The sequence below is a fragment of the Ambystoma mexicanum genome, chromosome 9 (genome assembly GCF_040938575.1).
Source record: "Ambystoma mexicanum isolate Mex_15411 chromosome 9, UKY_AmexF1_1, whole genome shotgun sequence".
Taxonomy (NCBI): Eukaryota; Metazoa; Chordata; class Amphibia; order Caudata; family Ambystomatidae; genus Ambystoma; species Ambystoma mexicanum.
This window is the reverse complement of record NC_090931.1, coordinates 958,160,520-958,187,893: the sequence shown is the minus strand read 5'-3', so window position 1 is coordinate 958,187,893 and position 27,374 is coordinate 958,160,520. Positions and strand designations below refer to the sequence as shown.

The window sequence follows — 27,374 nt, the reverse complement described above, 5'->3', positions numbered from 1 at the left end:
CCAAAAGACAAGATGCAATACTCCGTGGTTACCACTGGATGTTGGACCATATGCGCAGCATGTGAATCTAAGCAGATAGAATCATCAGAAATGCTCTTACGGTAAGTAATGCATGTCATATCACAAGAGTGTTGTCGGATGCTGGAGGCGACAAGGGCCCCTTCTACCAATGTATCGTATGGTCATAAATGGGCACGGTTCTGTGCTTGGTGTGAGGGGCACCCAGAGGTGCAGCCTTTGGACATCTCTCTGGCCTAGTTTCTCCCTTACTTGTTAAAGCTTGCGCAAGGGGGCGTGGCGTCATCGATCAAGGTGCATTTGGCGGCAATATCCAGGTTCACAAGACCTGCTTAGTGATCGGTTGGTTAAACATTTTCTGAAAGGACTGTTTCGGACATTTCCCCTGGAGAAGAGGTTTGCACCGTTGTGGAGTCTCAATGTGGTTCTCTCTGCTCTCATGAAACCACTGTTTGAGCCCATGTCGGCGGTTTCCTTGAAGTTTCTCTCGTGGAAAGTCGCATTTCTGGTTGCGATCACATCTGCCAGAAGGGTGTCAGAATTGCAGGCACTGGTCATTGACCCGCTGTATCTGAGATTTGAGGGACAAGGTTCTCCTAGCTACTAATCCGCACTTTATCTCGAAAGTGCCTTCGGCATTTCACAAATTTGCTTCCATTTCCTTACCAGCGTTCTTTGCTAATGCGACTACTCCGGCAAAAAAAGCCCTGCATTCTCTGGAGGTCTAGAGGGCATTGAAGTTTTATCTTAACCGTACTCTGGGTTTCCGAAGGTTGAAACAGTTGTTTGTGGCATTTGGTCTCTCCAACAAGGGGCTATCTATTTCCAAGCAAGGACCTGTTTGGTCTCTACAATTTTATTTTGTCACGCGAAAGCTGGCAAGCCTTTGACGGGCAATCTTAAGGCCCATTCTACACGGTCCACATCATCGTCGGCGTGGTATACCGCTCGTTGACATTTGCCAGGCGGCATCCTGGGCGGTGCCACATACCTTCACCAGGCATTACTGTCTGGGGCAGCAACATGTGGGACATGTGCAGGTGGAACTGGCAGCCCTCCAACGCCTGTTTCAGTAAGGTAGGCCCTGCAGCTTCAGGGGGTTTTCTGTTTGTTTTTTGCCTTATTTTTGTTATCATGCCTGTGGGTACATGTCATCCTTTGGGTTCGTTGTCATGTCTTGGGGCATGGGGTGCGGTTTGCCTGTCGTACACCTCCAAGTTTGTCATACTACTATGTAATCTATTCACACCATGTGAATCCATGAAAGATCCAATGCTGGAGAAGGGAGTAGTTTCTTTCCTGTAACTCCATTACTCTTACGTCCCGTCCCCTTTCCTCCATACTGCATGGGCTTCCCTTCCAAGGGACGGGAGATGGAACCTTTTTCACCAGAAAAAACATTCTTTCCCTTTTAAATTTAGTGGCAGGCTGCCCAGGGAGCATGCGCTGCCCTGACTCCGCCCTCTGGCGCCACACCTCAGTCTCCTTTTCCGCGTATATGGGAACGGGCCGAATTCACCAGCGCTCCTGGGCTTGGCTTCGGCCATGTAATTCCACGCGCAGAGACTTCATCATTGTCTTTTTTGTCTTATCTATCATTTAGGTACTCAGTCCTCAGGCGTCACGCTCCTCCCCGACGCATTTCGACTTCTACAGGGTTTAGCAGGTGTCCATTCTGCAACGGGCTCATCCCAACTTCAGACCTCCACGCCCTCTGCGTACGTTGCCTTGGCCCAGACCACGTTTGGCAATCATGCTCGGCGTGTGACTCGCTGTTCTTGAAGGCGCTGAAGAACAAACTAGCCAGGTGGAGGTCGCCTCGATCTCAAGAACTTCGTGAAGCATCGAACCAGGCCCAAGTAGGGCCGATATTTTCCAGCGCACCTCGCAAGGGAGAAACCTTCCCAGGGACTTTGGCGTGCGGGCGGGACCGCCAGGTCCTTCTACCGCCACGTGCACCGAGGCTGCTATAGCTACTGGCCTTTGGGTCGAGGATCTTCGGATCCTCCCAGGCGCAGTGTTGAGGGACCGGAAGGTTCTTGTACCGGGTCTACACCCGAGGGGCTATGCCCTTTTACCGCCACCATGGCCGAGGGGCTATGCCTTAACACCAGCAATTCGTCGGGGGGCTACGCCCTAATACCGGCAATGTGTCAGAGGGAGGTGCCTAAACGCAGCTCTACCGACCCCCGGGCCGAGGGGGTACGCCTTGTGATCCACACGCAAGAGTCTTGGACGAGGCTGGGCCCAGCAGGCCGAGCACCACGTCGCAGGCACGTGGCAGGCAGCTCGACACAATGGCTGCCGCAACAAAAAGAGGCACCCGTCCAACACCAGGACTGGCCTCAACAAGGTACATGGCCTACAGTCTACCCTTCATTTGCGTAGGGCAACTTTCCTTTGCGTCCATATGGACCGGTTATGCAGCGGCTCCAGCAGCCCCCCCACTACTTTGTCGGTACCCCCTGCCACCTTTTTGGCCAGTGAGGAGGTGCTCTTCGAGAAGTTTCTCAGCCTCATGCGGTCTCCTCAGATGGGGGTTATCATCAAAGACACCATCAGGGAAGTCATCCCCGCCATATTAATGGCACCACAGATGCCTCCGTCGAGCCCCTAGGCCCCGGTGCAGCCGCCTTCTCCGGCTCCACAGTGAATTCTGCAACTTCCGCTGCCTCCTCGGTCTCCGACTGTGGTCCCTGTACCCCAGCCTCTGGCACCATCTACTCCTCTACAAGATCTGCAGGATACGGACAAGGATCCAGACACGCCATCCTCAGCCAGGGCCTTCCATGAAAGTCTTGCTGGCCTGGCAGAGTACTTGGGCCTCCCCAAACCCGAGGTCCAACAGCCGGCAGAGGGGTTCTGGCTGAAGTCCTCATGAGACGCCCCTCTGCCAACATGGGGATTCCACTGCAAACCGATGTAGTCTCCCTGGCCAAGAAGGGTTGGCTCAAACCCCACTCTGTCCAGCCAGTCAATTGACGCCTGGATGCCAAGTTCAGGCAGATGGAGGGGGATACACTCTTGCTCTCGACCCATCCTCTGCCACACTCCTCGTTGATCGCTGCGGCATTACTATACTCCAAGCCTCAGTCGTCCTCGGCCTCCTGGCAAGGAGGAGAGGATCTTGGAGGCTTACTGCAAGAAGATCTACTCCACGCCTCCTTGCATCTGCAGCAGGCCAATGCAGATGCCATGCTGGCTTCTGCCAACCAACGGTCATGGCGCGAAATTGCGGACTTCTTCCCGGAACTCTCCCCACCCAGTGCCAATCATGCTTTAAGGCGGGCTAGCAGAAGCCAAGCTTGTGTCGCATGACCTTATGGAATCCACAGTGGCTCATATCGATACCTCAGGCCGTGCCATCTGCCTTGCCACGGACTTGAGTAGAACAGCCTGGCTCCGGGCATCGAAATTCAACCCGGATGTCCAGCAGCGCATTCTAGATCTACCGTTCGGGGGGGGGGGCCCTCTTCCACTCCTCTACGGACGAAGAGCTGGACAAGAATAACAGCTCGCAAACGTTGAAGTCTTTATTCTTACCAAGACCACGCCCATATCGTACACCCAATCTCAGCAGCGCTCAGAAAAGGGTTCTACATATGGAGGGTTCTGCGACTTCGAGGAACGCAGATCCAGGCAGCCGGACCGCTCGCCGTCTCAGAACCGGCGCAAACAACAAAAAGGGGGGGATGGGGGAGTAAGGGTTTTTTCCAGTCCCTTTTGGAACTATTTTAACTTGGGGAAACTGATTATATACCAAGCGCTGGAAGAAGCTCTGACCTTTACTTAGAACACTATTTATTTTGATACAGTTAGACGTGAGGGCAAGTATAGGTTTTGACACAGACGGACATGTTTTCTGGACTTTCTGACGCAAACTATCCTTAGTATTCTTTAGGTATGGAAATCTCACCTTAGCATAGGGAATGCTGGGCCTTGCTCCATCCTGCATTTTGAATTAATACTTTATGGACTAAACTTGAACCTGTTGTCTGCTTCATGATGCCTTCACACCTCATATGAATACACTTGCAACTTGGATCTGCCTGGTATACATTCCTGCTAGGGATTTCTCATAGATGCACTGCGTACACTTGCAAACTTGACAGTCTCTTATATTTATTCTGTTCTGTCTCTTTAAGAAATACTCAATCTCTCGTTCCTTCTCATATGCTTCATTTACTTTTATTTGCCTTGGGTCGAATTGCCGAAATGTCCTGTTGTCCGTGCTTCCCTTAGGTGGACACACTGGCCCTCTTTGGTGGGCGTTTGATTTTCTGCAGCAAACCTGTAGCGATTCTTGTGTCCCGCTCACTTTCTCTGGTTTTGCCGCCTCTGCTCTGTGGCTTCTGTGCCCCTCGTGGTTCCCAATCGCTTGCTCTGATTGTTTCTGTGCTCGAGCGATGTGGAGGCTGCATTTGAGTACTTGTGTGCGCTCAGAAGCCTGTCTTCCTCTTCCTCTTCTGGCTTTCCCACAGCATACCATCTCGTGCAGTCTGCTCTCCTCGTCCTCTTCTGTGAGCTGGTTGGCACCACAGATCTCTCACTAGCCCAGCAGTCCCTCGGCAGACACTGAGAGGTTCATACTTCTCCCGCCAGCTTCTCTGTCAGCTGGTTTAGCAGTTTAAATGGCCTAGCATCAAGTATGCGCCTTGTGTTCTTGGCCTCCATTGATCTTCATTACTCTGCTCAGCTTCCTCGTTACAGTACTTTTGTATTTGGGGTTAAGAGACGGTGGTTCTTGACTTGTATGCAGAGTCTGGGAACGTATTCTCAGTAGTCTTCACAGGAGGGTGAGGGGAGTTATGACAATTTGCCATTAAGGCATGGGGAATAGAGGTGATCTCCTCAAAAGGAAAAGAGGGATAATCTGTCTCATCCCATGATGTCATGTCACACGCCTCAGGGTTGCCTCTCCCATGGGATCTTCCCTCAAATAGCTGCCTCCATGGTCCGAGTCAGGTAGCGGCTGCTGTCCCCTGGCCACATGAGGAGAGTCCACCGCTGGGAAAGGAGTGATGGCACCATCAGATTCATCACACAGCCCCCCTTGGACTAAGCTTTTCTGCTCTGCAGCCTTACCTTGGTTGGGTTTGGCAAGATCTCGGGGTGTCTCCCCGTTCACCATAATAGGTTGGCCTCCCAAAATCCACCCCCTGGGTTGATTTTGTAAATCCATTTTTAACAGTGTGAACAACCAGTCCCGACCTCTACTTGAAGGTCCAGCTGCTGGAAGCGCATTAAATAGTCCCAGAACCATCCTGTGGGCTATCCAGATGTCCTGGTTTCTTCACTGAAACTGTTGCTGTACTGAGTTGAACCATGCGACTATGCAGATCCTCTGCTTTCAGAACAAGAAGCATTTTTCTGAAGCTGCATCTCTTCTCCACAAAGAGGGGCCTTGCAGGACCAGCTTCTTTGTTCTCGCACAAGGGTGGTCTTTCTCCTTTTTGTTCAAGTGGCCTTTGCTGATCACTGCCTGCCTCGTGTCCTGGGAGTCCTTGGAGGTCATTGTTTGAGTTCTGGTCCTGAAATCTGTGTGGCCCGAGTGGCCAGCTGTCCAGAATCCTGTACATCTGAGCATGGAACTGCAAACTTGGCAGACCAAGAACCCGACTCCTAAAGAGACCTCTGCACCTGCGACCCCTATGCTTCTTCCAACCGAACCCAGGCACGGATCCAGAGTTCCAGCGATTTCAGGAACTCCCTACAGTGGTCCCTGAGTTATTCGGAGTATGGGGAGTGAATTAACATACGTCTTTTGCCCCTCTCCATTCACCCCCACCCCCTTCTGCATAGGATTGTATGGGTGTAAACTCCTAGCCTGATCTCTCCCTTGCCTACCCTGAACACAGTGGTGTTCTGGCCTGGTACCCTCCCTTGCGGTTCCCACAAGGTGGTTTGGATTGGGAGAGGGTTTTTAAAGAAGGTACTACTGTTTTTACTGAACTTTGAAGCACAACTACCTGTTGGCTCAAGCCAACACCTGTGCGATTTCCTAAAAGAGACTCATAGTCTCCTGTGAGATCTGTGATGCTAAGGGCACCAATCCCCTTTTCTAGCTAGGGAAGGACTTTAAGTTTAGGACTTTAGTTCTACATTTTTGTATGGTGTTCGCAAACTTCTTCCTTCTCAACCTATTATCAACCTCAATGTCCGGATTACTTGCCTGGTTCTATTTTTGATTGCTTGCTTTACTACACTACATTGAATATTATTTATAACTGGTTAAAAGTAGAGTGTAAGTGCACTTGGCAGAGTTCACCAAGGTGAATGTATACATATTGGTAGTGAATGTTTTACTTGTCATTTTTAATTGATTAGAGTTGACTGAGGCCTAAATAAATAGCTATATTTTTATATATTCTACATTACCTGAATTAAGAGTGCTCTCTGTGCATGCTTAACTGAAAGATTCACCACTCACTCTTCAAAGTCAAAGCCTTGTGGCGAAGTCACACTACCCAGATAGGGTTTGGTTTATGTGATGAATCCTTGGATGTAGTCACTTCTCCATGAGCGGGATAGGGGGATGGTGGGGGGTGGGGGTGAGTACCTTTGGATGAGTGCAGGGAGGTGAGGCCGGTACCCAGTATTGCAGCTCTTCACCCACCTCTTATACACCCCGTCCTTACCTTCTCCTACCCTGTTACCCTATCCCATTTATGCTTGTTGGGTTAGTAGTACACCCACTTCTTTGATGAAGAAGAACAAGGAGGACTTCATCGAACTCCCATTGAAATGTACTGAGACGAGGAGGAGGCGTGGAGCCATGAGGAATCCTCGTCAGAACCTGACTGAGTGCGCTAGATACCAAGGCACATGCTTAAAATGCGAGGAAGGACTGACGAGAATGTCGTACCTTCCCTGGAGGCAGAGCTGATGACAGGGATGCGAGTGGAAGAGCCCAGGTGTCGTTTCTGGTCTGTCATGCACAGACCGACAGGAAACCGCAGAAGGAAGAGGTCCAGGCGGGAGATGCCATCGGACCACGCAGTCCTTCAGAGATGTGCAGCCAGGCCCTGAAGAAACGCTGCAGAGCTGTGACGGACAGCTCACACACAAAAGCAGAAGGAAGAAAGCCGTCTGAGGCACCGGAAGACCCAGAGTCCGGCAGAGAGGATCCAGCAAACCTCCAGAAGGTCAGAGATCGTAACGGAGAATAAGAGATATTGCATAACCAGGGTCTGGGACCCAGATACAGTGTTGAAAGGAAACGAGGATTACCATACCTGGCAGGATAGTGAATCGGGTATAACAAAACCCAGATATGGTGAAGAGAACCGGGTCTGGAACCTGCACCATTAAAAGGAGGAGAGCCTCCCTTTGCATCTTCCTCGTGGCAGTACCTGGCATGGTAGTGAACCAGGTCTGCCTAGACGAACCACAGAAGAAACCTGGTTTGGGGATCCAAAGCAAACGTGTCTGAGAAAGACCATTTGAAGGGGGTCATTCCCCCCTTGCATTGTGAACTGTCATATTAAACCTGAGAAAGGACAGGGGAAGGGAGACATTCCCCTTATGGTTGTGAACTGTAACAAGAAGCCTGAGAAGGGCCAGGGTAATTGATGCATTTACCCCAGCTGTTGTGCTTTGTAATAAGAAGCCTGAGGGAGTCATTCTCCCTGGTGTGGTAAACTGTGAAAGTAACAATCAAGAGAGTGTGAGTACAAAGCCACGGAAGGCTAGGGGAAGCGAGTCATTTCCCAGGTCTTGTGAAAAAAGTCCAGGTGAATGATGTCCTTTCCCCTGGCTGTGTTTGTGAAGAAAAACAGAGAGCCAGCCACCCAGAGAAGGGAGTCATTCTCTTGGAAATTGATTTGCAAGATATCTGGAGTGGGGAGGTACCCTCCAGCAACCCAATAGTGAAGAGGCAACTATGGGCAATAAGCAATGTTGATGTTGAGTTGAACTGAGAACATTGCTGCTTGTTTTGACATTTCAACCTGGAACTTTGTGTTGTACCTTGGCAAGGGATTAACACCTGGGGAAAGAAGTCATTCGCTTAGGCCTAGGACCAGCTTACAATTGGAACTGTTGTTCAGAAGAAGGGAGTATTTCCTCTGGACCAAAATCATCAACTACCTTTTGTTTAGTTACAAGTGTAAGGGACATATGCAGGGTTTTGACACAGGATGGTGGACTCTGGATTTACATCCTGACTGAATTCTTAGTATTTTAGTTGAGACAGAGAAACCTCTCAGGGCAAGCAAGGTTTTCTCTTGATTTTCTAAGACAATATGTGAACAACCATGCCACCTGTCGGTCTCCTCCTTTTGCATCCTTACACTAGACATTAGTGTTTGTTCCTGTTCATCCGAATAGGATGGCTTCTCAGAATCTGTCAACAGGGCTGATTCAGAAAAAAACTTCTCAACAGGAGCCTTCATCTGCATACCCTGGTCCTTATTTATTGAACCGCAACACTTGCTGACACTGGACACCTTGACATCTCCCTTTCTCCATATCCATAAGTCATTCTTGTTGTTATTGGACCTTCAATTAACATGGAGAACAAGCAGTTTCCAAACTCCAGAACAATTTGGAACTCTGCTTTCCTATGACTGTAGAACTTTCTTTTTGGTTTTATGCTGTTGAATATAAGGTTTTCCTCTGGTTCGGAAACTAGAACATTATTTTTTGTTCTCAACTGTATCCCTGACCCTTAGAGTGAACTCCCCCACCCCCCTCAAAGTCGTTGTCCTTAACTCTGTGCCTAAAAGGTGACTTCAAATTCTTCTTGTGACATTTTCACATTTCCTTCTCTATGGCAATTGTGTTTTTTCTTCAGTGTTTTTCAAATATTGTTTGGCATATCCTTTGTTACTATCTTGGGTTATATTGTAGCTTTTACAAACCTGACCCCCTGTTAAGAATCAAGTCTAGACTGATCTGCCACAGATGTATATCATTTTTTAAATATATTTTTTGCCAGTGTCACAGGGCTTAGGAAAGCCCTCCTAAAACATACAAATTCAACTTGGAAAACTGTATTGTTCTTTATTTTACAGTTAACTGATCTACGTGTTTGCTTTAAGTGTAATGAATCTTGTGGTTTGTTAAAAATATTTTAATCTAGGTCCACACCATTGCCCTATTTCACTGGATTTGTATTTCTTTTCCTTTTAGAGAGGTTAACTGTGTTTTCTCTACTTCTTTGTTTTAACTCTTTATTCTGATGACGTGAATAGAACGACAAAACCAACACCTCATTTAGATGGGTAAATATTACATATTTTTACTTTTTCCAGTAGGCATGTGTTTGTTTATGCAGTGTTTAGTGCTGGTTTTTTAACATTTTATTTACCTTTTCAGTCTTCATGTTGTCTTTGGACAAGTCCTTACAGGACAGGACATTGTAAGAGAAATTGAAAACCAGAAGACTGACGCAACCAGCAAACCACAAGCAGAAGTGCGAATACTTAATTGTGGAGAGCTAATTCAGAAGCCCAAAGGTGAGTTTCAAATTGGTGTTCATACCAAAGTAAATCCTCAGAGTATTTCTGGTTGAATACAAATTAATGGAGGAGTTAAATTAAACAATGTCTTGGACACATTTTTTTAATTGCTTTCAGCTAATCAGTGACAATATTAAAGAATACTGTCTATAGCAAAATACCTACAATGTTTCAAGTCTGATAACTATTTTTTATATATTGTTTTTGTATTGTGGGGACCTGTCACTCTGTGGCAACAGAGTATTTTGCATATCACTGTGGTGGTGAGCAATATCCAGATGGATGCTGGATACAAATGTGTGTTTAGGTGTGCAGAGAGAACAAGAGATGGTAAGGGGGACATGTACATTGTATTTGTGGAGTATATGCGTAGGGTGAGTTGAGGCAGTAGTGCACAGTTATGGCTATGATTGGAGTCTGCATGGATTTAAAGCAATGACCCAATGTAACAATTTTATTCATAACGCTATTCTTTAGTAAGCTTTACGAGATACGGTTCCAAGTTGGATAAACTCTGATAAAGAGTTAAGGATGGCTCTAGAAGTAATGGGGAAATCCTTAATGAACACGTTTCAGGGATGGGAATGACTTAAAGTGAGTGTCTTCAGGTGTTCCTTTCACGTCTTGGTGATATGTTGATATGACAACATCTTGAGAATGTTCTTAAGCCTGTTCCTCTTAGGACACCCTGTTCTAATAACAGAAGTTCTAATATTGACCAACAGAAAGGCCCAGACCTAATCTTATTAAATTCATTGCCTTCAGGGTAACATTAGTCTAGGACACACGGTCTGAAACAGTTGGGCAACAAAATGTTGATAAAAATATTCTTTCCAAGTCATTGCCTATCACATAAACAAAACCGATCTTGCATGCTCTTTTTAGTTGGTCACCCCCTCCCCCAACACCCTCCTTGTGTTAGCCACGGTTTTGTCTTCTGCAGTTATTCTGAGCAACCCATATTCACTAGGTCTCGCCATAGTCTTTGGTTCCTTTTTAATACATAAATCTTCTCTGTACTCGGGCCTCCAGATAAGGTTCATGCCAGGACTTTTTACGCATGTAAACTTTGTAAATACGACAGCTTTATTTTCCTGTGTACATTTACGCACAGTATAGTGCAGAGGGTAGTGCAAAGGTCAGGTCTCTTGACAGAAACAGCACACTTTTTTTGTTTTGTATCTACATCGATTTAATTGCAAGCCATGGAGAAAAGTCTCTGAAACTGAATTTATTTCTCTGAAGTCTTTAAAAAAAAAACTAAAAAAGAAACTGTAGACTGTGACAAAAGGAATGTTTTTCTTTCCATTCAGCTTCTGCTGTGTTGTGTAGATGCTCATGGAGCAAACCGAAGCCCTGTGCATATTTATTTCCCTAGCATTTTAGGATTGTCTAATAAGTTGGAAAACTAAATCGCTTTCTGGGGATCACAGTAAGGACACGGGATTGGTGAATAAAGTATATCTTATCATCCAAGCATGGATGGCCACTCATGGCCTATGCTTGAACGATAAGACTGAGCTGATAATTCTAGGCTCACAGGCCAACATTAAAAAACTAGGTCAGGAATTCTCCTTCAATATTGATGGGAATTCCATTAAAGTCTCCAAGCAGGTAAAAACCCTTGGATTCTACTTGGACTCTACACTGTCATTTGATAAACAGATCAAATCTCTGACTTCCTCCACGGCTTACACGTGCAAACTACTCAGAGCTGGCAAGCCATTCCTCTAGGACGACAGCTGTTTGATCCTAGCTAGAGCCTTAATACTCTCCAGAATTGACTACTGTAATGCTCTTTACAGTGGTGCCAATAGAATGACTACCCATAAGCTCCAAACCTTACAAAATAATGCCTTAAGAGCAGCCCTAGGCATAAACAAAAGAACCCACATTGCTCCTATTAGAAGCCTTCACAAATGGTTATCCACGGCCAATAAAATACAGTTGAAGACGCTTTCATTGACTCATAAAGCTCTCAATAACGCGGCCCCTACCTACCTGACAGATAAACTTCAGAGAAGAATTGTTTACAGACCAACCAGAACTGGTAATGCTAATTGTCTGACATTACCAAAATGCAAGCGTGCCACTATGGGTGGCAATAGCTTTCCTGTAAAGGCTGCTAAATGGTGGAATTCTCTGCCCCAAGACCTGAGAGCTGACCAACCCTACGTACAGTTCAAAAAAAATGTCATAAAACACATTATCGCTACAGATCCTTAGCCTTGACCTTCTTTACCCGATACATTGGCCTACCTGAGAACACTAGTGATATACGGAGGATATGATTATGCATTGCATATGTATGCACATTGCACATGACATATTCTTGCAACTGTAAAGGCCAGCCTACTTCTGTATATATGTGCACATTCTGCATACTCTATATTTATGTAATTTCTGTAATTTGCTGTACCTGGTATATATTTGTAATTATGTACTGTACCTGGTGTATATTTGTAACTATGTAAGCTTTGCATTTTCATACTGCTGCTCCCTCTTATGTATGGGTTTGGTGCGCATAACAAATGATTAAACACAAACTAGCAAAATCCCATTTTTACACATGTTTTAAACTGCTAGCATTTCCTTTCAAATTCGAATTTGCATCATCAGATTCCCACACTGTCTTGCAGCTATAGTTATTTTCTTGAATGCAGGAGTTTTGTCTGAAGCACAGATACTTTGAAACTGACCTGGCTCAGATAGCTGGAGTCTCTTTTCAACTACTGAGCTTTGATACATTTGTAAAGAAATTAACGCGTTTTCCTGTGTGACTAAGTGTAAGTTCCTTGTTGATTTCTTTCAGAGTTGGTTTGACAGGGCCTGTCATTCAGAAATCATGCCTGGTTTTGCTGAGGCACAATGAAATATCTTGGGCATGGCAGGGCCCTTTTAATCAGTGGTTTAAGAGAGAACAGATGGAATAAGTGTCAAAGCAGCATTTGTAAAGGGTGGAAAGGTTTCATTTAGAAGGGGAATTCTGGTTTTCAGCAAAGCAGTGCTGCCTTTTCACTTTATTCCATTTATGTTTCAGAACACACTGGCACGCTCCTCATGGACGTCATTTCACCAAAATGCCAGGGGTAGCACAAGTGACATCACATGACCCTTGACCCCTGATGACCTCACAGGAAGAGATGTCATTTGACCCCACCCCGAAGTGATATTGCGTGAAGTGATGGAACACGACCTTTCACCCGTTGACAAAACAAGAAGTGGCATCACATAGCATTGTACACTATAAAAAGATATGGCTACGATATCACTATAATGTGATGTACATTTCATACAAGAAGGGATCGCCATCTGTATCGTTAAGATCAGTGTGTATAGGCCCATATTATCAAATTACTGTGAATGCAAGCAGACGTCCATGACCAAATGATAATGTGTTATTATGGAGCACTTACGCTTAAGTGCTTTATATAGAAAAAATTACACCCAATATCACCCAACCTGTGTTTGTACTCATTTATCGACCTCAGAAGGATGAAATGCTGAGTTTAGGCGTTTAAGAACAAACTAAATCAGTGACTCACCCCCTGAAGTGTGCCTGAAATAATAATGAGTCTAGCAATTGTACAGAATTCAAGAAAGTCACATTATTTGGTATTCCTGTTCTTTCTTATTTAGGGTCAGTGCTGAAAGTGTTTAGACCTCTGGCACTCCTGTTATTATTTTTCTTCTTTTTTTTAAGAGGCCTGAACAAGAAAGCCAACCACTCCAGAAGTAAAGAGCCACTTGGTGCTGGCCACAGCCCAGGAGCTTGCATTAAAAAAAAAAAAAAAACACTTTTTTATTTTCCTTTTTTTAGAGGTCGTGAGGGAGACCTCGGAGGTCGCAGTTGCGACCTCTGGCGACCCCTTAATGACGTCCCTGACGCTCATTCAGTGGGTTCCCATGTTCAATCCTGCCTGAAGTGTGCTTGGCAGGGCGGTGTAGCCATCTTTTTGTTGCTGCCACAGTTTTGAGGCCATGGTGCGCACAGGAGCCAGCGCAGCCATTTGCTGCTTTCTTGCACAAATGCAACTTGGTGATGTGGGGAAATGCTGTTGAGTGGATCAATATATCCCACAATTTGAGACTTGGGGCCTCACCATGTCCTTGGCGGAATACCAGAAGTCATAGCCCTGGCGGTCATATACCGGGGACATACCACTGGCAGTAATAGCGCACAAAAACGGCTGAAAAAGGACAGAAAGCTGGAGATTTACCTCCAGCAAAAAGTTGGAGGTATAACTCCAAACTTTCCGCCCAACTCATGATTGGGCCAACTTTTAAATGCAGTGGTATTTGCCTTACCACCGCATTTAAGCGCTACTGCCCAACTCGTGATGGGGCCCGTAATTACTTGTAACAAATGCTTTTTTTCCCCCTGCAAGCAAACCAGTATTGCACAGTTGTATTTTTCAGAGTTCCTTTGCTGTGTACATAATCATGTGGCAGCAGTTCATTTATACACTTCTAATTTAATTTACACTATTATAAAAAGTGTGTAAAATGATGAGTATGCACATTCTAGTTTACATCCATTCAACCTTGCAGTCAATGTAGTACATTACTATAAATGGTCAGTGGCAGTAGAGTCTGCTCAAGGGTGAGTGATTGTCATTACACCAATCACAGGTGTTATAGCCTCTCAAATTTGCAAGACTACAATTAAAGCATCCCAAACCTGACTCTCTAGGAAGTGCAAGCGCTGTTCAAAAACAAACAAATGAAAGTTAAATTTGTAATTTAAATAGAAACTCAGCAAAACCTGTACTTGACATCCAGATAGGTATTTAACTTTATGTAGCGCTTCATACGTGGTTTGTCCAACGTCTAGGCACTGTGATTATTTTTCCTTAGTCGATACTCAGTTTACGGACTGTTCGCTAATAAGATAGCTCAGCCGGTTGAGCGCTTGTTTCTGGGATCTGTGTGTGATCTGTAGGTTGCAGGTTCGAATCCCGGCAAGGCCAACTCGGCCTTCCATCTTTTCGAGGTCGGTATACGAGTACCAACTTTGGTTTGGTGGTGATTGTGATAAATATGTTCTATGTACAGCACTTTGCCAGTAGCGCTATATAAATGACCATTTGATCATGAGATTAGGTATAGAATTTAGCATGGAGCCCTTGCCTCTCTGCACTATTGTATCATAACATTGGCATACCATTAGGTAGTAATAGCTCCAGGAAATTAGGACTTTCATTTACCATCCAAAGACAATTCTGCAATCGAACCTCAAAAGACACAATACAATTCATGTTTGCTTTACTATGTAATTGTCTAGGTTTTTGTGTTTTCAATGTTTAAATATATACAGGAGAGATCAAACGGCCAGACCATAGAGAAATAATGAAAGGTGTATTCTGTCACAATGCAGAAAGCTTCCCCATGGTGATGTTTTCCATACAGTTTTTGCACATGTTGCCTGGATGTCACATCGATTTTACTCTCTTGCAATCACATTTACTCTCAAAATTTAAAAATAGGGTGTAAAATACTCCCATCTCAAAATCTTATCTGGAGCATTGTCTGGACTCGCAAAGTCCTTGGCTGCTCTGAAACATCTGGTTTCTCTGAACTTTCTTTCAGATCGCAGCATGGACTTGGATTCTCTCAAGTCTTTGCATTACCTTGGTTCCTCTGACTTCTTGCACCACAACACTCATGACGTTAATGGGTATTTTCTCTCCCCTTCACTCCCCCCACCCCTTTGTAGTGGTCCTTTTTAGACAGATTACCTTCTTCAACCACATGCCGTGGGTGGTTCATTTGCATGTGGTTACTTTTTCTAGTTTCTGAAAAGGTTCCTACCAGCTTTAGAAGGCGCAGTAGGAGTATGGCTTGTCAATGTGTAGTTTGTTTTGTCTACTGATTGGTTAACCTTTTCATAAGGCTTTGTTCGAACCATCTACTTATCTTCCATTGTACATCTACCAATTCATTAAACACGCTTTAGAATAACCAAAGAACAATTTCCCTAACACCTAGTGTCCAACCGTAAGGTGGTTTGGGGCCTTATGCCCTAAAGTCATCAGTTCCAAAGTTATACTTTTACGGTTAGTTTTACTAGGAGATTTTGATGATGCCAGTGGTTGATTCAAAAGTCAAAAAGGTTGGTAAAGTTCATGTAAGTAAACTCACTAATTTGCAATCCTTAGGATAGCCATAGGAAGGAATCATTGACCAGACCTCTACCGACCGAAGTCAGTAAATCTTGATTTAGGGACAGGACATATGACCAATGGAGGATGGGGGGAGGTAGAAACAGGTAGGTTAACTTGTCCCCCCTCCCCGGCTCAGATTTCTGCAGTGACCAATGCTGGTGTTCTGTAATCTGATGGAGACACAATGCTTGGTCCTGTCGAGCAAGACCCTGGGGTTATGGGTGCAGAGGTGCAGTTAAGAAGCAGTATTTCGTTTTTGGTCCGTTATGGTATACAGGAATCTATTCCAGACAGTATGACACCGAAAAGAAAAAAGATGAAGACTTCTGTGGGACAGACCACCTCACGACACCTCCAGGGACCGAAGAAGTGTTGCAACAGGGGTCACCATTGTCAGGCGGCGACATAAGTTCTTCAATGGATCAAGAAAGAAGCAGGCCCAACACAGGTTATGTTTATGCAAGAAGGCTGAATATACAGGAGCAGACGTCTTGTTACACAAGTTGATATCCTCTAAGTTCCAAGGATGCATTCTAAGGCTACGTCTGGTCAGTCCACTGATGGGTCCAGGGACGCCTCAGAAGGCACTTATCTTTGAGCAGGGGTCAGGCAAGGGTATTTCATATATGGCAATTCCTAACCTAAGAAGGCCAAAAAACAATATGGCCAAAGGACGAGCGAAAACCTTGAGCCACAGCCATCCCAGGGTGCTACCCACCCTTAGTAGCCATTTGCGGTAAATGCAAAAGTGCACGAGAAATTAACAAGGCACGGAATAATAACTGCAGCCACAAGCTCATCCTAGGTGAAACTAACCAAAAAGCAGCTATAGGAAAAGGTATAAGGATACACAAAGTATCTTAACCACACTTCAGGATTATGTCCATCACCACCGTCCCCTTTCTGCTCAAAATCTTAGACCGTGCTGGCTATTTGCAGATACAGGAATACCTGGAATCTAATCAACTCCTTGGCCTTAGACAATCTGGTTTCCGACCCAGGCACAGAACAGAGACTGCACTCATTGACCTAAATACACAAATTGAGGATCTAAAAGATAATGGTAAACTAGCCCTCTTACTACTAGTTGACCTATCAGCGGCATTTGACTTGGTTAACCACCAAATCCTCTGCCGGCATCTCAAAACTGCTGCCCACTTCTCAGACAAAGCCACCACCTGGATCAGATCGTTCTTGGACAACAGGTCCATGAGGGTCTTCTCTGCATCCGCCGAAACATCACAAGTCTTATGTGGGGTTCCCCAAGGATCTTGTGTTTCCCCTACACTCTATAATGTGTTCACAACACCACTTTTTGACGTACTCGATTATCACCGACTATGCTGATGACACCCAGATACTCATTCCTATTACGGGCAACCCTAATGCGAACACTAAGGCTCTCCATGAGATGTATCAAGTCATACAGGCATGGATGGCCCAACACAAGCTCTGTCTCAATGACGACAAGACCAAGCTCCTCATCCTAGGTTCCCAAAACCGGCTCAACAGACTGGATCCGGCTTTCAAAGCCTTTAATATTGATGGCAACACCATTCAGGTCTCCAATAATACCAAAACCGTAGGAATGTACCTCGACTCCACACTTTCGCTTAACAGACAAACCAAAGCTGTTATTTCAGACTCTGTATACACGTGCAAACTTATCTCAGCCTGCCGCCCTTTCCTTACTACACCCAACTGCACCACACTAGCCAAAATGCTGGTTATGTCCAAACTCGATTACTGTAATGCACTGTACCTAGGGACAAGTCAAAGTAACTTAAACTCCAGGTTATTCAAAACAATGCCATCAGGGGAGCACTAACTTCCCTAGATCCCTACACATCTCGGACACTTGGTGAAGCCTACATTGGCTATCAGTCACCCGAAGAATATCCCTCAAAACGCTTGCCATCACACACAAATGTGTGACTGCCAGGTAGGTGGGGGCCTGATTAAACTGTTTCTCCCACCACTCTTCTATCCGCCCGCAGAGATCTGCCCACGCACACGGTCTTAACATACAGAGATACAAACTGCAGTAAGCAGGTGGGGCAAGCTTCCCGGTTCTTACCTCTAAATTATGGAACTCATTGCCCAACTCTATTAGGACTGAACCTTGCATCCACTCATTTAAGCACCAAGCCAAGATGTGGCTGGTCACCCAAGATGCCTAAATCTGGCACTCTGAACATTAACTTATTCATGCATAACCTTGCACCTCTATTCTGAGGTCTTTTTACTCTATGTATATACACTGCAGATCTCCTTATCGACCTCTAATATTTGACTTGTAATCTATTTTATATCAGCTTTGTTTGTATGCTACATGACTCCCACCTTTACTGTCCACTATATGTACATTATGTGACTCTCCCTACATTTTTCTTTGTAAATTTACTATGCTGTATACCATGTGAATGTAATCTGAGATATGCACCCAAATGCCTTTGGGCCAGGCGCGCTATACAAATAAACAAAATACAAATGTGTGCAATTGTGACAATAAACAAAATTCACATAGTTTCCCCTTAAGAGAGATCAAAGGGGCAAGGGAAGTAAAGCAGAATGCATTACTTGCCTCCACAAAGTCAGGACAGGGTTCAAAATACGCAAAAAGAAAGGGTGCCCAATAGAAGTGTATGGGACGAAAGCAGCAAAAAGAAAATCTTGCCTGACTGTGTGATTTTACCGTATTGAACAAGGCTTTTCCGAAGGCCCTGGAGTTAACAATAATTGTGCTGTTGAATTCTCCACTCTGACTTAATAAGCATGCCCACCAAAGGAGATGCAAATTGAAAGGTTCGTGGGAAGTTCCCAAACCTTTGCAGTTCACATCTCCTTTGTTGGACATGCTAATTAAAGTGGAGAATTCAACAGCACAATCATAGTTGGCTACGTTTTGGGAGGGTTAAGGACGACCATGTTTTATAAAGCATTGACAAAACTGAATTTTTCTACTGTTACATACCGGCTCTTCTCAGTTATACTGAGCGCTAAAGTGAACGATCATCTTTGTAGAAAGACTCCTTTTGACAAAAGGAAATAAATACTACAGACCTGATTCACAAAAACGCTTCACAATGGTGCACTTTGTAAATCAGGACCCTCGTTTGTGACAGGTGGGCGACCCCAGCAAATCCCACGCCTGCCTCCTCCTGGGATGACAGAGTAGCAGCTGGTCCAACTCGGTACCCTGTGGCTCGGTCCCTGCTTATGAAATGATTTGGAGTATAACTTTCAGGACCACAGAAGTCCCCTTTAGCCAGTTGTAGTGAACTTTTAGAAAGTAATTGCGTATAGGAAAGAGCTTGTCTAATTGCGTTATACAACATGTTAAAGGAACTTACCAGCTTGGTAAAAATGAGAACGGTTAATGTTCATGTTTAACTGCTACTTTAATCTGACATTCAACGAAATTGACGTACAACAGTGTGTGATTGTGATATCCTCTTGCTTTGTAACAGGCAACCTTGCATTTCAATGTGCAGACTATATAATAGTTCAACTGTGACCTCATAAAAAATAAATCTGGTCTGGCTGCAGTGAAAAACATTCCATGTGCCAACTGCTTGGACCAGTGTGAACAGGGCTAACTGAGATATCTGAGCAGTGTTTGGCAATAACTCAAACAAACGTGGACAGTGAATAAAGATCTGAAGCAAGCCTGGGATTCCAGGGTGATTCAGGAAACTTGTAAGTAGCCTTTCTTAACCATATATTGTTAGGGAAAATTCTAATTTCTGTGCTAATTCCCCTCAACCTAAGAGGCCCCCATTTCTTTTGCTGGACTTTAAGGCTTTTTGATTTGAACCCTCGGGTGAAAGATCTTTTGCTCACTCATGTGTTTTGACCTGATTTGGATTATGGGTTTCCTCTGTTTTTGGAGTCTGACATACTCCATAGACATCTACTTTTTGTATGGTGACACAGCACCTTCAGTGCAGTGTCACTGAGAAATCCTTTAGATTTCTCATAAGGTTTACCCTCTCTTGTAAACATTTTTGTTACCCTCACTACTTTAAATGGCTGATGGCAGTGGTTTCATTTTCCTACTATTGTGCTTTTCTACTGCAAGCTGAATCCTCAGCTGCAGTATAGCACCCATGGGTGACCAATTTGTCAACATGGCCCTGGTTGTCTTTTTTTCGCCATTTTCTGTTTGTGAGGTCTTTCTTGGATTTTACTCTATGCGTCGAGGCCGAGTTGAGCCCTTTGTTCACTTTGGCTTTGGCGGGCTTCAGCCCTGAAGCCCGCCTCTGGCTCCAGTGTGTTTGAAAAGGCAGGATGTGAGGGAGGTTCCTTAAACTCCCCTGTCCTTTGTCTCTAGGAATGCCTGAATACAACCAAACCGGATTGGCTGGCTGGCTTTCCTTTCAGGACAGCCACCCTGCTGTGTGATTGACCACTGGGAGAAACACCCGACGAATAAACCGTGAACAAAGCTTGCTGCATCCTCCTGGACCTTTGAATTGCCTTTGAATTGCCTGGTGAAGCCCTGCTGCTGTGCTTCAACTCCTTTTTCTAATCGACTAGAGAAGCTCCGGACGGGACAAATTCTTCCATTGGGTTAGTGGGACCAACTAGCCCCGAGACGAACTCCACTGGACTATCTTCCCTGATTGGCTGTACTTCTTAGGTGCTGCAAGAATCGAGTGCCAGGGGCCGAGAAATCCGTAGTAGAGTGCAATGTCTGGAATCCGTCCAGAAGCTCCAGGATTCTCCCAAGGACCCTGTAGAAGCAGGACGACCTGAACTAGAGCCCCCTCACCAGAATGCAGGACCCAAGGAGTGGAGGAAGCGCAACCGGTATCGGAGATCCGCAGTGGTGCTGTTTACCAAGCGCTGAAACCGTGAAGTGCCGCTGATCCGAAAAGAGCCTGTAGCTGCTGACGACCTCCAAATTGCTGCTGCAGGAGCCCTCCAGACATTCTCCCTCTTGTCCTCACGACAGAGGCTCAGGAACCCAGTGTCTACTTTGCTGCGAAAAGACAGAATCCAGCTGGACGACTCTTCTTCAAACCAGAGGTGCTGTTTACACGTGGGGTACTTGCCTCAGTGTCTTTGAGCTGTGCTTTTCTCATTTGAGACTTGCAGTAGCTTGTTGATTCCAAGTCTGCTTTTTCACAGGCTTAACAGCTTGTGACCCTACAAGAGATTTTTCTACAAACTCTCTAAAGTTGTGCAATACTTTTTATCTAAGTGCCTCAGCACCATAGACTGTGCTCCAATTGACTTTGGGTGTCCTGGTTCCCTGCAGACTCTTCTAGTCCATTGACTTTGATATTTCTATCCCTCATAGGTGGTACCGTGTTTTAGACTGTTACTGCTGGGAAAGGATTGTCTAGATTTCATTGGAAAATGTAGTTATCCTCACATATACTGAGCATCTATTTGACTGTTTTCCCTGCTTTCCTTTCCGCAACCTCAGAATCTTCAAAAGTATAACTAGTGATCTATAAATGCCATTACTGTTCTTGTGAATGAAGTCCCCTCCAGGTGTAGTTAGTATGTAAGAAGCATATCCAAAGAGTATCCATTAACTTATTTTATTTTACATTGATAGAGCGCACCTACCCCTTAGGCATCTGGACGCTTATACTTAGAAGACGGTTACATTGCTTACTTAGTCAGTTACGTTACATTGCAGTTGCATTCTTGGTCTAGATCGAGACAGTTGATTTGCATACTTGATCTGATGCATTACATTCTTGATCAAGAAACAGAAAGTATATACATGGGTAATGACAGTTCGAGTGTGCAGTTCTTACAGACTTAGACTGGGCATATTACCAAGGTGCCTTATGCTAAATAATTCAGTTCTCAATGTCTTGGCTGAATAGCCAGGTTTTGAGTCTTCTATGGAATGATTCTATGGATTGGTCTGTTCTTCGCTCAAGGGGCATGGCATTCCAGTATTTGGCTGCAACAACCGGGAAGCTGGAGCCTCCAGCTTTTTGACACTTGAATCTCTGAGTGGACAGGTGGCCGATTATAATTCAAGCTGGTTGGTCTAGTGGATTGTGGTTTGGAAATCTGTTTGGTGAGGTATGTCGGGGCAGTGTTGGACAGGCATTCATGTGTTGGGGATAGTATTTTGTATTTGATACGACCTCTCACTGGTAGCCAGTCGATGGTTCTTCTGGTTGTGGAGATCAGCTCTGATTGCGTTATTCAGCACTGTCTGGAGTTTCTTAATGTTTTTCGTAGTGGATCCTGCAAAGATGGCATTGCAGTAATCGATCCTGGAGAGGATAAGTGCTCTGGCAAGCGTGATGCAGTTATCCGTTGTTAGGAAAGGTCTGCACATGTTGAGGAGTTTGGCTGTATAGTCTGAGTTGATGGTATTGACTTGTCTCGTTAGGGAGAGTACACCCCCTAGTGTTTTTACTTCTTTGGCTACTGTTACTGTTGCCATCAATGTCAAAGGATTTGTTAGCTGGTGGTAGTTTAGTCTTGATGAGCTACCCAAAATGAGGATCTCCGTTTTATCGCCGTTAAGACAGAGATCGTGTTGTGCCACCTAGGCTTGGATGGTGTAGTAGATGGTATTCAAGGACTTGAAGTCAATGTCGTGATTTTCTGTGATAGGCAGCAGTATTTGGGTGTCATGCCTGTAATTTGTATACGTGACACCAGTTTGTCAAGGAGAGGTTTTGTGAATACATTGTACAATGTTGGGGGAAACGCAAGAACCTTGTGCGAATCCGCACACGACGGGGATGGGCGATGCTGCGACGGACGAGGAAGAGACTCTCATGGTGCGGTTGGAGAGGAATGATTCTATCCAGTTTATGGCATTGTTTGAGAAATGGGCTGCCTGGGCTAGGTGTTGGCACAAGATGCTGTGGTTGACTAGGTCAAACGCCGCTGAGAGATCAGGAAGGAGGAGGATGGCTAGAGAACCCCTGTCTAATTTGATCCATTTGGATTTTAAGGTCCAAGTGGGCTGTTTCTGTTCCGTGGCATGGGCGGAAACCTGATTGGCGAAAGCCAAGAAGGTTGTGTTTCGTGGTGGTTTTGAATCTGTACACAGGCTACTTTGTCAATTATTTTTAGTAGAAAGGAAACTGTAGTGATGGGCCGATAGTTGGTGTATACGTTGGGGTTTAATGTGGGTTTCTTCAGCAGTGGCAGTACCCAGGCTTCCTTCAGGATTTCGGGTACTTTCTTAGAGGCAAAGGAGTTATTGATCAGAGTTGTGATAAATTGGGCTAGTTTGTCTGCACTCTTTGAAAAGTGTGGCCGGGCAGATATCACCTTGACATCTCGAAGGTTTTAAGCCCTTTATGATTTTGATAGTTTCTTCTGTGGTGATGGGTGTGAATTCATACCTAGTGGGTAAGGTTAGTGTCTTGTGGCCAGAAACTGTAGGCTGAGTAGTCGGGGCAAACTTGTCTTATTGGATTTTGTGTTGGAGGGAGGAGGTCTTACCTACCAGTGAGGGCCTTTTGAATGTTTTAGCACCATACTTGGTCCTTAGTACAGTGGTCTGGGGCTTGGGATGGTGATTCCAGTTCCCGCAGGATGGAAAAGAGCTCTCTGGTGCCTGAGTTAGTGTTCTCAATTCTCATTGTATGTGTTACTCTTAGCCTGGAAAGTGGCTTCTTTGTGTTCGGCAGATAGAGTAATGAAAGGCTGTTTGACGTGAGAGGGTGTTTTTTCCCAGTTACTCTTGGCATTTCTTTTTTACTGCGCAGGTCTTTGAAGCCAGTGGTGAACCAGGGGTTGATATGAGCTATGGTTTTAGCTTTGCAGATGCCCAGAGGCGCCACTTCATTAATAGCTGCTTCCAAGGTTTGGTTGTAGAGAGCTACTAAAGATGTAGGATTAGCGGCGTGATCAGTTTGGGAGGTGAGCGGCAATAACATGGGGAGCATGTTGTCCGCTGTGGTGTTGCGATGGTTACATGCAGGGGCGAGGATGGAAGGAGTGCTAGATTGTGCTGATGGCAGAGTATAGCATTGTGCTCAGACCAGGGGCCTGGGTCATTGTATGAAATATTAGTGATGCAATTGACGGCTGCGAGCCAGAACAAGGTGCCGCCTTTAGCTTTGGGTTTGATAGGCGCAGGGTGTTGCCTTTTTCTTTGATGGTGTTGGCTACTGTAGTTCTGTCATTGAGTCGTAGGTTAAAATCTCCTACGATAACTTTGGAACTAGGCTTTGTGTTTGTTGCCAGGAGAGGGGCTATGTCGCCCTAAAATGAGAAAATGGGGCCTGGTGCTCTGTAGAGGAGTTGTAAAGATAGAGACGAGGTGGCCGATGGGGCTAGTTTGACGGTTAACGGTTCACATGCCGGAAAGGCTTGGTTTGTTATTTCTCTTAGACCGAGGTGTGTTTTGGTGATGAAAGCGACTCCCCCCCGCCTTTGGATGTCGTTCTGTCTTTGCTAATGATGGAATATCTATCCGTTAAGACTAGCGCAATGGTTGGGCCTGCAGCGGGGTGTAGCCAGGTTTCAGTGGTGCCGATAATGTCTAAATCCTTAGATGTAATGAGGTCGGAAATGTCAGCAGCGTGAGCTGGTAGGATATGGCGTTAATGAGGGCACCCTTGATATGATTTACGGTGTCACTTTCCCCATCCCTACTGGTCGTTGTGGTTGTTTTGTTGGTGTGGGGTTTTCTCAAAGTGGCTACAGGTTGATTTCTTGTAGGTGAGTTCAACGGAGTGGGTTCATAGGGGACATTTAGGTCAAGGTGGCCTGAATGGTGGTTGTAACTGTGTTGGCGTGACCTGCAAGGTGGTAGTGAGTGGGTTGTTCCAATCCATGTTCTGCAGGACTGTATTTATTAGCAGATACAGTACCTTCGTGTTCCCAGTTCGGCCGTGTGGGTCTTTTATGTGTGAGGAGATCTGTGAGGCTGGTGTGACTGGGATTTCATGTGTGATACTGGGTTCGATCTCAACTCCCGATTCTTAGTAGGTCAGGTCATTATAGGGGCAGGGGGTTTGGTAGGTGGTTGGAAGCAAGACGATACGGAACACCACAGGTTCGATCCCCGGGTCCGTGCTTAGAAACCTCTGGGTATTAAGCGCGTTATAAATAACCTATCATCATCATCTCTTATCATGTGCAAAGGCAATTTGTCTGGGCGGTAGCTAATGGACGGTTTCTTTTGAGTGCTGGTATTCCTGCGGGCAGGATAGGTCGATTAGGTGTCTGGAAGTCTCTGTTCGGGGCTGCCCTTGTAATATGGGTTGGAGATGCCTTGGGTATTTGTCGAGGCAGGGCCATGTCGTCTTAGTTGGTGTGGGTGGGGAGATGTTTGCGTGACTGTGGTTTGTGTGGTCAACTGCTGTGGCCTGGGTAGGCAAGGCCGTTTTGGGCAGTGGGCTTGGGTCCTGGTGGTCTCAGTTGCTGGACAGCAGAGATAGACGGGATACAATATTGTATTGTGCTAATACCGTGTGCGGGAACGGGGCTAGCAGGCATGTAATGCAAAGCAACTAGCGGTCATTCAAAATCAGCGGGATACAATAGGCAATGATACAATATTATATTGTGCTAATAAACAGCATTTGCAAGGCAAGGACTGAATTACAATCATGGGATATGAAACCGGGTACATTAAGGCATTGAAGTGAAAGCGTACAGGACACTACATCCTTAGTAGGTTAGGCGCCTAATCCGCAGTGCTCTATAGCAGGCAAGTAATCTAGCAGACATAATGTAAAGGTACATGGTTGAATATGTTCAAAGTACATGATGCACAGATACCATGTTGAGCCTGCCACGATACAGTAAGCGGGTTTGGGCTTGAGAGCGGGTGTGCCGTAGCTAGTGACTAATGGGAGGAGAGACTGTCTATTGTGTGCCTAGATGCTGGAGCTCAGGTTGTGTAATAGCTTGGATCCGTGAAGATAAGACATGCGTAAGGTAGTGGTACTGGCAAGATTAGCAGTCTTACCGTTACGGTATGGTGAAGGCAGGTTGTCTTGGTAGCTCGGGCGCTTTAGGAGTCCGCAGCGACTTCTGCATCTCCAGTAGTTCAAAGGTTCAGAAGACTGAAATTGATGAGGCGCTTGGTGGGGCAGAGAAATATTAGCACATTCCAGATTTTGTCGAGGCAGTCTGGGCGATCCTCAGCGCTCCGACAGGGGCCTTTAGCGTGGGCCTTTGGTGGTGGCCGGCATTCGCCCACCAGCTCCCGGATTACCCTGTTTTTGTGCGGGCGACCTACAAATCGGTGCAACAAGCTGCATTTTGAAATCACTCTATTGTTGCAGGGCGCGGCAGCCATTTTTAAGAGGGTTACTCAGAATGAAAGTTAAACCGCAGTGCGGCTGCGGATCAAATATTTCTCATTTCTTATAATACCACTTGATGAATGCAACATAGCAACGAAAAGGTGTTGCCATAAATAAACGAAGTGTGATTTTGATTTCTTCAGTCGGCAGACCGTTATGAAGATAATTTTGCTCGGTCATCAATGAAGATAATTTTGCTCGGTCATCAATCAGCCCGGGAAGGGCTTACCTTGTGCCTGAGATGTTGCGGCGATTGGTGGCTCCAGCCAAGTGTTCTGATTGCAGAGGCCTGGTAACTGCTGCCGCGGCTCCCTAGTTCTTTGGATTGATGTGGGATGTTGTTGAGGCCAGAGCGTGGTTCTGATACGTATTTTGAAGTATATTTACAGTGTTTCATATCTTGCCCTTTTTAAAGAACGATTATGTAAAAATTGATGGATAAATAACTAACTGAAACCTTGAGTGTAAGTGCTACTTGGTTACTTGTATTTGCCAATTTCATTGCTATAGCTCACATTTACCCCTCTTGAGATGGGCCTGGCTGCTCAGTCACACTGCCAACTTGTGTAGTACAGACCTATACCAAAAAGGTAGGTTACCTAATACCAAGCAGATGAGTGTTGTGTAGTCTCACACAGTGTTAGTACATCAATTCTTACCAAACGTATATCTGTGTGGTAGTACTAGTTGCCTCTGGAGTCATATGACTGTTTACATTCTCCATATCATTTTCTTTCACCCAAATGGGTGAAGCCCATTAGAATGTAGACTGCGGGCATGTTGAAGTCTGCATACAGTAGTGGGTGGTCTTGGAGTCGGTTAGGGAACTCTGAAGACCCAGGCAGTACGGGGGGGGGGGGCTTTACGGCATCAAAGGTCACAACTAGTCCTCTAATCGCCAGCCAGTCAAACCTACCAAAACTGCTGTGGGGTCCTGAGAGACCAGCCTAGTGGATCTGCAAAAGTGTTTCACACTTGGATCTAACCAAACTCTCTGGGCAGCATAGCCTGATCTAGAAAGATTAGAATTTTGGAGAGCAGACAGTTTGGTGTGTGTATATATATATATCTCTTTCACTCCGACTATGCAGAGTGATGTTGAGCCGCACTCGCTTCCGAATGCAGGCTCCCAGCTCAAATCCACAAATTGCACCATAGTACAAATGGAATAAAAATCATTCTATTTTATTTATCAAAAATACGTTAAACAATTTCATACAAAAAACCTCCAACCCTTGCCCTGCCTAACAAAGGCGCTCCACAAATGATGCGTTTTGCTACACCTTGTAGCTTGGTCACATGATCTTGTTCACTTTCTAGGCACTCTTTTATTCCGTTCCCCCTCCCTCCACGTGGTGGGCATAGACACAAACAAGGGACCAATTCAAAACCTCGTTGTTGTGTCCCAGGCTTTCTTATCAGGCATATTCCACTGCCATATGGTTACATGAGCAGCAATCTATCCCTCCTAATAT

General features: G+C 45.5%; 1 protein-coding gene across 1 annotated transcript in view; it reads left to right on the top strand.

Moving 5' to 3' along the window:
- The window catches only part of PPIG (peptidylprolyl isomerase G), a 776,344-nt gene that overhangs the window by 277,684 nt on the left and 471,286 nt on the right, over nt 1-27,374 (top strand). The window contains exons 8-9 of the mRNA XM_069616162.1: nt 9,213-9,242; nt 9,337-9,476. Coding sequence (XP_069472263.1) covers nt 9,213-9,242; nt 9,337-9,476 — 170 coding nt within the window. The remainder of the gene's footprint in view (nt 1-9,212; nt 9,243-9,336; nt 9,477-27,374) is intronic.